This window comes from Balaenoptera ricei, chromosome 5, assembly GCF_028023285.1.
Source record: "Balaenoptera ricei isolate mBalRic1 chromosome 5, mBalRic1.hap2, whole genome shotgun sequence".
Classification (NCBI taxonomy): domain Eukaryota; kingdom Metazoa; phylum Chordata; class Mammalia; order Artiodactyla; family Balaenopteridae; genus Balaenoptera; species Balaenoptera ricei.
The window spans coordinates 72,299,392-72,314,704 of NC_082643.1; the positions used below are offsets into that span (position 1 = coordinate 72,299,392).

The 15,313-nt window shown below is 40.0% G+C and overlaps 1 protein-coding gene across 3 annotated transcripts in view; it reads left to right on the forward strand.

Moving 5' to 3' along the window:
- Positions 1-2,934: 2,934 nt before the first annotated feature.
- GABRA4 (gamma-aminobutyric acid type A receptor subunit alpha4) overlaps positions 2,935-15,313 on the forward strand; it is a 61,953-nt gene continuing 49,574 nt past the window's right edge. For 2 of the 3 annotated variants that reach the window (XM_059924120.1, XM_059924121.1), the window contains exons 1-2: positions 2,935-2,963; positions 3,434-3,552. In XM_059924120.1, the coding sequence (XP_059780103.1) occupies positions 2,935-2,963; positions 3,434-3,552 (148 nt within the window). Of the gene's footprint in view, positions 3,032-3,433; positions 3,553-15,313 lie in introns of all 3 variants that reach the window. The other variant, XM_059924119.1, reaches the window with a different exon arrangement.

Here is a 15,313-nt window from a genome sequence, read left to right on the forward strand (position 1 = left end):
TATTATATATGTCACCTTTTACATTAAAACATTAGTCCATACTATGGGTGTTCATAGCCTTTGAGAATCTGATAACAGTTTTGTAGAGTCACACAGAAAAAATGTACATGCTTATATGAATACAAAGTTTTGTATTAATTTTCAGGACATTTCATAGGCATTGTGGACAAAGTGTCCATCCTAAGACTTTAGCAGTAAGGTGATCTGTATTACTTGCATCCCACCATATCAAATGTAGACCTTTATGATACATTTTTAATATGTTGCTGACTTAACATAATAATGTTTGGGGGTAGTGCACTTGAATATAGCAATCAAAGACTTATGTCAACTTTAAAGAAGGAAGTTATAGGTACAATTTTAATACCTTCATACTTCTACACAGCTATATACAGGAAAAGTTCACTCACAATCTAGGCCATAATGGATAGGAGTTTATATGGAAAATAATAGAATATTTAATGATATTTGTAGGTGAAAGTAAATTGTAATTTTTTTGAATACTGGATTTATTTTAAAACTCATAGAGACAAGACATATATATATATATATATATATATATATATATTTTAAAGATTTTAGACAGTAAAACCCAACATATAACTTTAATAATACAAAGGTAGCATAAATGAAAGGCTATGTTATAAAATAAAATGAGATATGAGATATAAATGTCTCTACTGTTTTCTTCAGCTGATCTTAAGTACTATATACCAGTTAAGAAAAATATAATTGGAAGTAGCTATATAAAAGGAGGAATCTTCTTTTTATCCCTTTGAAGGTTTTAGTTTCACATACTTAAAATTGGAATTTTAAAGATAATTTGTCTTTAACTATGTGGAACTTTTTTTCCTAAGGCCATTGTTTTCTATTCTTTATATATATATATGTATTTAAGTGGAATTGTAAGGAAAAGTAGAAAATACTGAATTAGGTTTTAGAGAGTATAGGAAAGCACTAAGATTGGAGAAATAATATAGTACGATATAATAATACTATAATGTATTAGCAACTTTTAAGTGGATAATCTGAGGCGACAAATGCTTTCACGGCATATTTGGGGAACACACTAGTATTTCCATTTTTTCTCCAAGAGAGTGAGCTTGAATTTCATCCAAATTAATTAAGATGGGTCTGGAAACAAGCGATTCATTAATTCGTTTAATTGTTCATTCAATAAATATTTATTTTCCTTGTACTAGGTGCCATGCACTGTAATAAGAGAAAAAATAAACTCAGATAAACAAAAATCACTCAGCCCAGGCCCTCAAGCAGATTACAGTCTTTAAGAGAAGAATGATACAGATAGAATTAGGATAAAGTATAATAAATGCCATGAAGGAAGCAATATACAATACCATGAGAGTACATACCTCTGGCTATTATGCACTTTTGGCAATCAGAAAAGCCTTCGTCTTTGCAAGAAAAGCTTTAACCAGAAGATTGAAACAAACAAACAAAAATAAACAACCAAAACCCCCATACTCCCTTGGTTTGATTGTTTCCATATCAAATCAGTCCACCAGTCATCAGACTTTGAACAAACCGTCAAAAGTCCTAAACAGAACATAATTATTGGTAGTGACTGGTTCCAGGGACCTAACTTTACAGAAATTACTTAGGTCATTGATCCATCATATAAACATTTCCATATGCATCACTATTAAGGTGAAAGACACCTTTTCCCCTTGGAACCAATAATTAACATTTTTGAAAGTTCTATTGGAAGTGCTTATCTCTGTTCAATAAAACACTAAAGTTATGGTGCTTAGTGTTCCTTTGCAAGTCATTAGTGAATTGTGAGGCTTCCCTCCTATTTTAATCTCTCTCTCTCTCTCTCTCTCTCTCACACACACACACACACACACACGCACACACACACACACACACTCTTTCTCTTTTCCTGCTCTCTCCTCTCCCTCTCTCCAGCCATCCTTTCCCCCTCCCTGAAGCATTCTGGAAGTCGAGTCAGCTCTGTTGTGAAAGAAAAAGAGTGTCAACTGTCTCAAGAAGTGAAAGTGATTTTGACCAGATGTCCCTTTTCTCCACCTCTTTTCTGCCCTCCAGAAAAAGGATGGAGTAACAAAGCAGAGGGCCTGTGCGTGCCAGGCGGCTACGGGTACCGTGAAGGAATTTGGTATCTTTGCAGCAACAGCTTGGCAAAGGAGTTGACTACAGAATGAGGCTCAAGTCCACTTCCTAACGGTTTGGCGAGAGCCCGCCCAGTGAGTTGCAACCTCTTTTACCAGGAAGAATCTTCTTTCCTTCGGCGCCCCCGAACACCTGAAGGAGAGAGTCCCAGAGGTTGTTTCCGTTCAGATTCGATCCCCTCTCCCTATCCTGGTCTCCCACTCCCCACGCCCAGCAAGCCCTGCCATGTCGCCCTTTCTCCACCTCCAGCCTTGAAAATGGGTACAAACAGGTCCTCAAACAACCTAATGAGAGAGGAGCTTCAAGCGTTCAATCCACATCCCAGCGGGAGGCACAAGTGGAGCCTAAGCTTTGCTGTGGGAGGGGACACACCTGTGGTGGGGCGTTGCGAGCGCGAGGAGGGGCGGAAGCCCCTGGTTCTGCTGCCTGGGGTTAAAGGTCGGAAAGAACTTGGCTCAGCCCTTCGGTGCCAGCGACCCAGGGTTAACCCCAGCAGGCTCGGGGTGCGGGCACGAAAGGGTGTGAAGGGTATATACACAGCTCTCCATACACTGGAGAGCTCGGCAAGGAAAGGAGGAGGCGAGGCAAGGCAGGAACCGCCTCCCCGGCCCGCGTGCACACACGCGCCCACCGCGGCTGGGGCTGGCTGAGCGCAGGCGAGTGTGAGCGCGGGCGAGTGTGAGCGCGAGTGTGCGCACAGCCGCGGAGAGCCTCTGCCCTCGCCTCGCACCCTGCTCAGGGCATCTGGAGAGCCTGGAAACCTGAACAGGCTTAAAGTATGGCATGTTGCAAAGATGGTTTCTGCCAAGAAGGTACCCGCGATCGCGACGTCCTTCGGGGCCAGTTTCGCCCTCCTGCACTTCCTGTGCCTGGCGGCTTGGTGAGTTCCCCGAGGTGCTGGGGGCCAGGGGAAGGTGGAGAAGGGGCCAGCTCTGGGTCCCCTCTGGCCGCCAGCCCCCCCTCCCCCTCCAGGGCGAATTAGACCCTCTGGTCTCCGCTGTAAGGTCAGCGGCCCGGAGCCGGGCTTTGCTCTGCCCACGTAGACGCCGAAAGCAGAAGGGGCGCGGGGTGCAAGAAGAGTGTGGATATTGGGGTCCGTGTGCGCGGGGTGCGCCTTTCCTGACCATCTCTCTCTCTCCCCCATCCCTCCGCCCTGCCTCCTTTAGTTTGGGGCAAGAGACTCTTTTCCTAGAAGATAAATCTGTTTCCACCTGTTCGCTGATCAATTCTTAAAGTAACCCCCTCCGCCCCTGTTTTTTTTTTTGTGTGTGTGCGTTTGCAGTTTAAACGAATCCCCAGGACAGAACCAAAAGGAGGAGAAATTATGCCCGGAAAATTTTACCCGCATCCTGGACAGTTTACTCGATGGTTATGACAACAGGCTGCGTCCTGGATTTGGGGGTATGAACGATTTCAAACGCGCAAGTGTGTCTTGTCTGTCTCTCTTTGCGTCTGCCTGTCTGTCTGTCTGTGGGAATATCGTTAGGTATGCGTCGCGTGCAAAAATGAAAAATCTCTCAGTCTCTCCCTCTCTCCCTCTTTCCCTTTCCCTCTCCCTCTGTCTCTTTTCTCTCTCTCTCCCCTCTTTTCATGAGACCTCTGACCAGAAACCCGCCCCCACCCGTACTTTCCCATCTCCCTGCCCCCTCAGAAGCTTGGCCTCTCCGGAACACTAATTACCTTCCGGGACCTGACTGCCGGGTGGGCGAGGTTTAAGGGGAAGTGTCCAAAATGGGAGCTCGAGGCTCAGCTGCCCTGCTGCGCTGCGCCCCGAGAATGGACGGCCCCCTAACCTGGCCACTGCTCAGAGCAGGTTGCACTTGACACAGCTGATCCGAAGTCCCCTGTCCTCCCACGTGGAATCAGTCCCTCTGCCAAAACCTCGACCCCGTTCTGCCTAGGACATGAATCAGGGGCACAAGCTGCCTGCTGTCCTAGAGAACCCAGTCCTTTCCTATTCTTTTCTACCTTGGGATGAAAGTTTACTTTATTTGGAGAGGTGGCATTTACTACCCTCCTAAGACTTTGGAGTCAGGGGTATTTCTGCTATATTTCTTCCTTCAGTAAATGTGTATAAAGGGTCTAATAGAGGCACATCCATTAACAGCACTGTTGTTCTTTTCCATATTCATAGCCCCTTTGCTTATGTAATGAGAATCTATGTGGCAAGCCTTGTGCTAGGCACCAGGTTCACAGAAATCTCAAGATATTATTCTTAACCTCAAACACCCTCTCAGTCCAGTTCAGAGAGAGAACATGTGTCTTCACCCAAAGTGTTGGCCCATGGCTTCTGACCACCAAGTTCCTGTTCTTCCCACTACTCTGAGCTAGTTACCCTCTTGGGAAATGAGTTGAATAAGACATAGGCTTAAAGGATATAGATACTTTACTGTTTAACCCTCACAGCAACCCCAAGAGAAAGCTATTACTATTCCTGTTTTACAGATGAAGAAATTGAGGCTTGGAAAGATAAGCGACTGGTCCAAGTTCACAGTTAATAAGTGGCGTGGGCATGATGTGAACCCAGATCAGGTTGTGTATTTAAAAGACAAACCCATGAAGACTGAGATGCTATCAGATACTCTGTGATGAGTATCATAATATTAGAAGCACTGAAGCATTTCATTTAAGCTTCCTATGGAGGGTGTTTAAGAGATAAGAATATGGGGAGTGTAGAAGGTAAAAGGGAGCAGGATATTCCTGGGAAAGAGGACAGAATTAGACATTATTTCAAAGGTGTTTGGTCCCAGCCTATAAAGAATTGTTGGAAATAAAAAAGAAGTGGATAGATTAGAGCTGGATGAGTCTTTAAAGTCTGTCTAGTCTTGTTCTCCTCATGTAACAAAGGAGAACACTGAAGATTTAAAAGAGAAAGTGATTTATACAGGGAAACATAGCATATTAATGATAGGCTGGAATCCGGTCTTCTGGAATCAGGAGCCACTTTTTTTCTGGATTTTATTGAGAAGGTTACAGGGAGCCATTGAAGGTTTTAATTCAGTTTTTGTATGTTGACAGTGATAAAGATGGATGAGAAGGATGAAAGATTCTCTTGGTTCTTTTCACGTTGCCTCTCCAGGGGTAGGATGCTGAGCACCGCATTGGGCTTCATGCAAATCTGAAAAGAGGCTTCCTTACAGAAGTGAATCATTTGTCAATGCACGATCTTTCATAAGTGACTGGGAAATTATCACTTTAGAGTAAAATAATTTTGTAGAGAAGGTTTCAGATGATGTGATGCCATTTAAGGCTATATTATTATCAATAAAAGACGATTTATCTGCCCATAAAGTTTTTAAGCTTGACCTTTCAAGTAAAGAAAAAAATGATGGACGTATGAAATCACATGTAGTTTAAATATTCATTAGTGAGTTTTGATGTCCCTGAACCTAAATTAAAGTGAAAAGTTATCATTGACATCATATGGTTTTATTATTTAATGTTGAAAATTAAAATCATATCTACGCAGTTGGTTATAATGCAAGTTATAATTCAAAAAGAAGAAGGGATCCATTGGAGTTGCATCTTTTTTACCAACTACCCTCTCCCATGATAATATATAGACAATAAAATGAATGAAATCAACCTATGTAAGACATTGCTGGATTTTGGTTAGCTGCAGTACTGCTAAAATGTTTCAAGGGCAATATTAGTCATCTTATTTGTCTCTGCCAAGTGATCTTCATTGCCCACCTGGAGATCCTTTTATAGCTTTATGGGAAGGGGTTGAATTCACGTTACTTTAAGTGTTAGCAGTTGATTAATTGTTAATAACTTACCATGTAGCACAATTTTGGGGGTTGTTGCTCATAAATATTTGTGGTAAACGTAATTCATTTTTTAGAAGTGGGTCATTCTCTGTAAATACGTAGTATTCCAAATGTGACAGAGGAATAGTAATTCTCACCTGCAGAAAATGTGTAATCTGTTTACAAGATGTTATAAATGAGCATCACTGAAAATAATAAGAAAAATCATTGCTAGCAGAGACTCTTGGATGCCACAGGTATGATCCCTTCTTTGACATTTTATACTTTGTGGAAAGTTTGACATTTTATAAATGAAATGAAAACAATTCAGATTTTGACCAGTGTGCTATAAATACAGATTTACTCCCTGGTTCCTTTAATCCTACTTCTGCTCTCTGTAGAGCATTTACTTTATATCTGTTTATACAACTTAGCAGTGTTCCATATAAAATAAAGCTAAAAGCAAAGATCTGAATTGAAATTGGAAGGTTTGTGATTGCTCAGTAGGACAGGCAAGGGTTGAAATAGATTTGGAAATGAAATTATATATTTTTAACTCAGCAGCACAGATTGCAATGGGGAAGTAAAAGGAACTGAAATGGTTCCTGCTTTTCATCTCTCCAGGATCTCCTTTCCCTTGTCTCCCACATTCTCCATTAGAGAAGGAAAGGGGAAAGGTGAGAAGGGAAGGAAGGAGGCAGAGGGAGAGAAGCTAGATTGGGACATCTGAAGGGGTAGAGTTCTTCCAGCCGTTAACAAATCAGTCTGCTACCATCCAGAAGTAGCTTGCACCTGCTTAGAAGCAGCACACAGTAAACCATTCCACAAAGGAGCTAGAAAATCATCCCCTTGGCTCGTATCCACTTTCAACACTGTTACACACCGTCTTAAAAATGCACAGCTAAGGTACTAACCACCAGGAGATAGCTTAGGAAGCCAGCCCTTACCCACTTCCATTTATTGAAGGATTATACAACCTTTTGTGCATGTCAGTCTTTTGAGGCGAATGATCTGGAATAATAAATGCTTCCAGATACATATAAACAGAGATGATTGCCTTAGATCATCTTCTACAATCTCCCTGAAATGGCAATGGAGCACTAGGGTCAGTTTTGCAAGGTTGTTCACCAACACAGTAGGACTTCAGATGAGTAGGGTTTTCTACAATGTTGAAAACATTTTCACATACAGTGTCTAATAAGATTATCACAACAAGGCAAAAAGATAAGCAGGGCAGGCATCATCCTTCTGTCAGAGAGGAGGCTGAGAAAAGTTGCAATGAATTACTCAATAACCCTGTAATTGACAAGTAATTGACAAGCAATTGACAAGGCCGGAACTCACTTCTCACTCTTTAAACCCTTAGGCAGCTGGTCTTCTGCTACAACCACTTGTAAGATTTTTTGCATCCTTCTGTTGAACAAGAGTCAAATTTTCATTAACAGACCTTCTTGTTACTAAGTAGGTCATTAAAATAAGCAAAACTACATTTCCCCCAAAGGAGTGAAATAAGAACTTTTATTTTAAAGCTCTAATAACATTTTAAAATGGAAAAGCAAACATTGGGGGAGTGTATACACTTAGGTAAATTTGGAAGAATTTTCCCAAAGAAATGAAAACATCTTTGCAGTGTTTTCAAATGATCTATATCTCAACCTGAAAATTAAATTGGTGTGCCATGTGCTAGCTTTATTAATTGAACACTGACAGAGAATATATTTTTTAAAGTATATAGCTGAAATGAACACTTGAAATGCCCAGGGCAACAGAAAAATAAAGCTTCATTCTCTTCTGACTTGTCATGTTCATTCATTCATTCATTCATTCATTCGTTGAACTAACAGATAGTGAGAGACTGTTATGTGCCAAGAACAATGTTAAGTTGTGAAGATATAATTCTGAATCAGATACAGGCTAAGCAGTGTAGAGAGATAAAAATAACAAGGAAACAAATAACAAAGTAAATAAAGACAATGCTGTGGAACAATCCAATAGGATGCTAGAATAAATTGGGTGAGAGATCTATTTCAGATACAGTGGACAAGGAAGTCTTTTAAGCTAAGACCTAAAGGTGACAGACATGGAACGAGTAAGCAAAAGTCGTTCTCAGGCAGCAAAAAAAGCAAGTGCCAAGATCCTAAGGTAGATAATAAATTAGTGAGATTTAGACAGTGAAGGGTGTCCAGTGTGCCTGGAATCAAAAAGCAAGAGGAAGAATCTCACGGGACTAGCTTGGAGTTGTTAGCAGAGGCCAGATCATACAAAACCTTTGGTAAAGGAGTTTCCTTTTATGAACCTGGACATCATTGGAGATTTTTAGGTGGACGGAATGATGTGGTATGACTTAGATTGTAACATGATCCCTCTGGCTGCTCCATAAGAAAAAGAAAGGCTTAGATATGAAGTTGGAACAATATTAGAAGCAAGAAGACCAATGAAAAAACTTTTTATTCCTTGGTTCTCTCCATTAAATTAATGGTAGCTTGGAATAAGACGGTAGAGGTAGCAAAGATGAATATAAATGGATAAAAGTGAGATATATTTTGAAGGTATAATTCAGCAAAGAATTGGTGATGGATTCCATATAGGTGGTAAAGGAAAGGGAGAAATCAAAAATGACTCGTGGATTTTTTTAAGAAAATGGACAAAGAATAGTGTTATTTAAATTGGAGAGGATTGGAGGAGGAACAGTAATGGGAGGGAGGGTGAAATCAAGACATCCCTGGATATGTTAAGCTTAGGATACATGTGTGGCATCCTAGTGATTGTACTTGTCTGGGGTCATCAGTACGTAATGCTGTGAGAATAGATGTCTAGAGAAGAGTATAGAAAGAGCAAAGAGCCCACAGCCAAGCCTCAAGGAACATTGACAACTGAAATAAGGGAAGAAAACGTAGAATTGTCAAAGGAGAATGAAAAGGAGTAGGCTGTGATATAGGTGGGCACTAGGAGAGTGTGAGTTACAGTCAAGAGAATGGAATATCTTAGGAAGGAGGGATGAGACACCTCTCAAGTTCTTCTAAGATATTAAGTAAGATAAGAACTGGCCACACGGAGATATTTCATTTTATTCACTTTCATCAAAAATTCATTGAGGGGCTTCCCTGGTGGTGCAGCGGTTAAGAATCCGCCTGCCAAGGCAGGGGACACAGGTTCGAGCCCTGGTCCGGGAAGATCCCACATGCCACAGAGCACCTAAGCCCGTGTGCCACAGCTACTGAGCCTGCGCTCTAGAGCCTGCGAGCCACAACTACTGAGCCCACGTGCTGCAACTACTGAAGCCCGCGTGCCTAGAGCCCATGCTCCACAACAAGAGAAGCCACCGCAATGAGAAGCCTGCACGCCGCAATTAAGAGTAGCCCAGCTCGACGCAACTAGAGAAAGCCCGTGCACAGCAACGAAGACCCAATGCAGTCAAAAATAAATTAAAAAATAAATTTGTAATAATAATTTAAAAATTCATTGATCATATAATATACATCAGGCACTGTTCTAGGATGGCACTGGGGATACACTGGTGAACAAAGGAGACACTGTTTTCTGCCCTCCTGAGCTGATACTCTAGTGAAAGAGACAGAAAAGGAGCAACAGAAATAAGCCAAATATAGAGTATGTCAGATGTTGATAACTCCTATCGAGTAATACAAAGCAGGGGAGGAGGTTGCAATTTTAACTAGAGTAGTTAGGAGGGAGAGACTTGAATGAAGTGATATTTGTTTTTTTTTAAATTTATTTATTTATTTATTTATTTATTTATTTTTGGCTGCTTTGGGTTTTCGTTGGGGCGTGCAGGCTTTCTCTAGTTGCAGCGAGTGGGGGCTACTCTTCGTTGTGGTGCGTGGGCTTCTCATTGCAGTGGCTTCTCTTGTTGTGGAGCACAGGCTCTAGGTGCATGGGCTTCAGTAGTTGTGGCACGCGGGCTTAGTGGTTGTGGCTTGTGGGTTCTAGAGTGCAGGCTCAGTAGTTGTGGCACGTGGGTTCTAGAGTGCAGGCTCAGTGGTTGTGGCGCACAGGCTTAGTTACTCCGCGACATGTGGGATCTTCCTGGACCAGGGCTCGAACCCATGTCCCCTTCATTGGCAGGCGGATTCTTAACCAGGGAAGTCCCTGAAGTGATATTTGAACTATGATTCATAAGAGCATAAGCTGTATTTGGGTGGGGTCTTCTGGTTAGAAGTAACTCTACGTGCAGACATGGTAAGCGTGGAATTGTCACTGCAGTGAAGGTAACAGGGCTGAGGAGTAAGAAAGGGTCAGTGTGATATAAGGATGAGGTAGTATAAAGCTTTGCAGGCTGGTGAGAACTTTGCTTTTACTCTGAATCATATCAGAAGTAAATGGAGGGATTCCATTAGGGGCGAGACCTGAACTGGTTAATTTTCAAAGGCTCACCTTGGTTGCTGGATTGGAACAGTGAGTCCGGGTCAAGGGCAACTGCGGAAAGGTTTTTAGGAGCAACCAGGCAAGAGATGATGGACATTTTGACCAAGTTGGTGGCAGAGAAGTTTGTAAAATTGTAAGAAATGGTTGGTTTCTGGCTATTTTTCAAAGTTCTAGTCTACTGGTGACAGCTAGAATATGGGATGTGAGAAAAAGGGAGGTGTCAGGTGTCACCCCAGAGTTTGGGACTTGAACATCTAGAAAAATGGAGCTGCCAAGACTGTGGCAGAAGCAGCTTAGGGATGTGGCTGAACAATTTGTATGTGAATATGTTACGTTTGAGATGCTCATTAGATGTAAAGTGAAGATAGGCTTGGAATTCAGGGATACTGGGTATGTCAATAACGTATGGTATTTAAAGCCATAAAACTAAAGAGATCACCAAGGAATTAATGGTGATAGGGAAAAGGTACAAATTTTGAGCTCCGAAGTCCCCAGTGTTAAGAGGTGGGGAAAGAGGTGGAGGAATCTCTGTCCCAGGAAGACTGAAAAGTAGTGACCTTTGAGGTAGGAGGAAAACCTCAAAGAGAATGTACATACCAGATGTTAAGTAAAGAAAGAAAACAGTATTTCAGTGTGGAGCAGGTTTGGTCGATTATGTCTAATGCTCCTGGCAGACAAAGAAAGATAAGAACATAAAATGGACCACTAGATTTAGCAATATCTACATTTTCAGTGAGTTTGACAAGGGCAGCTTTGGTGGCATGATGAAGGTGAAAGTCTGATTGCGTGGGTTCCAGAAAGAATGGGAGGAGTTTCTTTCTGGGCATTTGTACAGAGGAGCAGAGAAATGGGCTGGTAAATGGAAGGAGAAAGTAGCATCAAGAGAGCTTTTTTAAAAATGAGAGAAATAAGATTTTTTAAAAAGTTTGTGGGAAAAGTGCTGTAGATAGGGAAAAACTGGTGATATTGACAAAAGGAATTTTAGTGGGTCCTGAGCACGAAAACTAGATTATAATAGATGATGGAGTGAATAGAAAGGAGAGAATTCCAGACAGTAAGCATAGGGTTTTTTTCCCCCAGAAGTTTAAATACGAAAGAGAAGAGAAAGAGGGAAGGTTGCCTTTTTTAAAGCTGCTTGTGTACCACTGGAAATAGACAAGTAGAGAATAATATTTGAGTGGAGGGAAGGGATAACTGAACGAAAGATGCCTGTGTGACAAGAAGAGACTATAGAATGCAGAACACAAATTTACTTTCTTATGCTCTTAGTTTAAGAAGAAAGATGTACTGGTGCTAATATATATTTACAGGTTCTTTAGGGCAAGAATATGCAAAATGCATTTGTTGTTTCCTAAAATAAGCACTAAAAATCTAGATATAGGATATCAATAACTTAGTGGACATTTAGATGATATTTCACTGGGATGTTAGCTTTCTTTTATATGAAAAAATACATCAACTTGCATTTCGTGTATCATTAAACAAATAGCTGCTTTATTGTCTAGGCCTTTTTTATGTATTTATTTTAAAAAAGCTTCCACTGCACAGAACTGGATTCTGGATTAATAATCCGTGGCTCATGACACACTCCCATGATTGGTCCCCATATCTGTGGACCTTCTTTTTATCTATCCATCTATTCATTCATTTACTATAATAAAATAAAACCCACTTAAATAATTAAACCTTGACAACTTACTCTGCTATATGGTCTCCCTCATCCTATTTGCCTGTCTTCCCCACTCAAAGTAACCACCATTCTGAGTCCTTTTTAAATTATTGCATAGCATGGGACTTCCCTGGCGGTCCAGTGGTTAAGACTTCGCTGTCCAATGCAGGGGGTGCGGGTTCGATCCCTGGTTGGGGAGCTAAGATCCCACATGCCTCGTGGCCAAAAAACCAAAACATAAAACAGAAGCAATATTGTAACAAATTCAATGAAGACTTTAAAAATGGTCCACATCAAAAAAAATCTTTAAAAAAAATAAATTATTGCATAGCTTTATTTGACTATCATTTTAGCTCAACTTTACTCTTTAATAAATTGAAATTTTAAAAATTTAACTGTTTTGAACATGCTATTTACAATCTTTTGATGCTTTTTTCACTTAATTGTGTATTCCTAAGACTCATTCTTATTGTTGTGTATTGCTATAGATCATTCATTTTGACTGCTGTGTGATACACTCATTGCACAGGAACCAGCTGATTCATCTGCTCTGTTGGCAATAGGCATTTTGCTTGTTTCCAGGATTGTGTTGCTGTGAATATTCTGGCCCAAATTTCCTGCTGTAAATGTGCAAGAGTTTCTTTTGCATATATATCCAAGAATGGATTTTTCTGGATCTTAGTGTAAGTGGGAGTTCAACTTGATGAGATAATGCCAAACTGTTTTCTATGGTAGTTTTACAAATTCAAACTCCCATTTACAGTGAATATGAGATTCAGGATCCACAAACCCTTCAACACTTTGGAAAAGAATATATATATGTGTATATATATATATATATATATATATATATATATATATATATATACACATACACATACATACATACATATATATGTGTATATATATACATATATGTGTATATATATATATATATATATACTTGAAATGGTATTTTAATGTGAAATGATTTGTATTTTTCTGATTTCTAATGTGGTTGAACATCTTTTCAAATCTTTATTGCCTACAGGAATTTTCCTTCTGTGAATTGCATTTTCATCTTTGGCTCACATTTTAGTGTTGTTTTTAGTACTTTATTTATTCATTTATTTGATGCCTTTAATATTTAAAAAGTAGAGCTGGATTGATAGGATCATACCATAAAGGAAGCACTAATCTTTAAGGTCATCTAAATAAAGCTCTATAGTTATTTGCTTTCTCAACAATATCAGTAGACATCTGTTCCCTGTTTAATATGCAGGAACGCTAGTTTTTCTATATTTTGTAAGTGACAAAGAGAATTAGAGCCTTATTTAAATATTTCACTAAGATTCCTTGCTGTTGTTGTACCTCTTAAGCACTTTAGGTCTCTTGATTTGGGAAGACACATTAATAGTGTTTTGTAAGATGTAGCTGGATGCATGGATTTAGGGGACCGAAAACCCAGAAATCTTTCCTCAAGTGCATGGCTGGGGAGGCAATGTGGAGAACAGGGAATGAGTCGTTTCAGCATCTGCAGAACTGCTTAAGTCTCTTTCCTGGGTGTGATAGCAAATTGGATCCTATTATTGGAGAAGAAATTAAAATGTGATATTTTTGTCCGGGTCTCTACAGCTGAAGTAAATAGTGGGAAATTTTCTGAAATGTTAATTGCCTTCCCACTTTCCAAGCAAGTTAGATTCATTAATAAGGTGGGAGTATTCCTCTGAATTTGATCCTGGTGGTGTTGGCTCCTTCTTTCAAAGACTGTTGAAGATCACTTTGCCTTAGGAACTGTCCACTATATTTGGGGGATTAAAAACTATTTCCCTATTAGCAAAGTAGTAAGATTTTAAAATAAAAGATGTCTTTTATGTTACACAAATGCATAGAAAATTATGAGAAGTCCTTCCAAGCTGAAAATTATCTGGTTTCTATGTAATTATGCTCTTAGGAGGGTTGATTTGTACATCCTAAACATCAGTGTTAGAGGAAGCTTCTCTAAGAATTATTCTTAATTGCATAGCGACCGTGATTCATTGAAAACTGATTTATTGGAAACCTATTGCATGTAAGGCCTGGGATTTGTTCAGGGAGAGGATATAAATATAAATAAAACACGAGTTCTACTTTAATCAGGAAATATTTTTAGCTTAACTGATGTAACAAATGAATCCCAGTACTTTTTCCTTTGGGGAGACTTTAAAATCACTGCTGGAATGATATTAGGAACACAATCAAATACATAGTTTTCACTACCTAGTATGTGTAAAGCACTATGCTCATTTGGGATTTCCAAGAGGATTAAGATTGGTCTTTGCTGTTAAGGAGAGAAAGACTGAATACAATAAGAATAAGAGCAATGCATAGGAAAAGCTGCAGGAACGTAGTTCAGAAACTACTCATGAAACAAAATGGGAGAGGTAGGTATGGCATGTTATGTACTAGATAGAAAATTATATGTAAGTAATTAATAGTTGATTTATTATTTAATGATATAATTAGCATAGTAAATCTAGAACATACTTTGTAGATCAATCCAGGGGGTTATAATTCTGGCTCTGGAATATAATATTTAACCTCTGTGAGCTCAGTTTCCATGTCCATAAAATTCTCATGAAATATCATCCCTGGAGGGTGTTGTGAGGATTGAATGAAATAGCATATAGGAAGAGCTAGTATCCTGCTTGGCACATAGTAGGCCTTAAATAAATAGTAATAGTATCTCTGCTTATTGTTCTTTGGGAAGAACCCCATTTCTTGAGAGCAGTTCCACATGTACATGCCCCTTGATCTGTCCACTCTCCATCCCGACTGCCACATCCTTAGTCCAGGACACCGTCATCTCTCACCTGGCCTAGTACAGCAGCCTCATTAGAAAAGCCTTCTTCTACTCTTGCCTCCCTATAACTCACTGTCCATACAACTGCCAGAGTGATTCAGATCATATATTTAGATCATATATTTTCCTTACATCAAACCTTTGATGGCCTCCCAATGATTACGGGATACAAATCAAACTTCTTACCACAGCCTATATACAGAGGCAAAGCTGGACTGCATTTCAGAGGGAGAACACTTGGGGAAAGAACACAGGACAGATGATTAACCTCTGTGTTCATTTGCTTCAGCTTCCGTAACAAAGCACCACAGACTGGGTGGCTTAAATAACAGCAAATTTATTTTTTCACAATTCCGGAGGCTAGAAGTCCAAGATCAAGATGTCAGCAGGGTTGGTTTCTTCTAAACTCTCTCTTCTTGGCTTGTAGATGGCCATCTTCCCTCTGTGTCTTCACATGGTTTTTCTTCTGTATGTTTCTGTGTCCTAATCTCCTCTTCTTATAAGGGCACCAGTCTTATTACATTAGGGCCCATCCTAGTG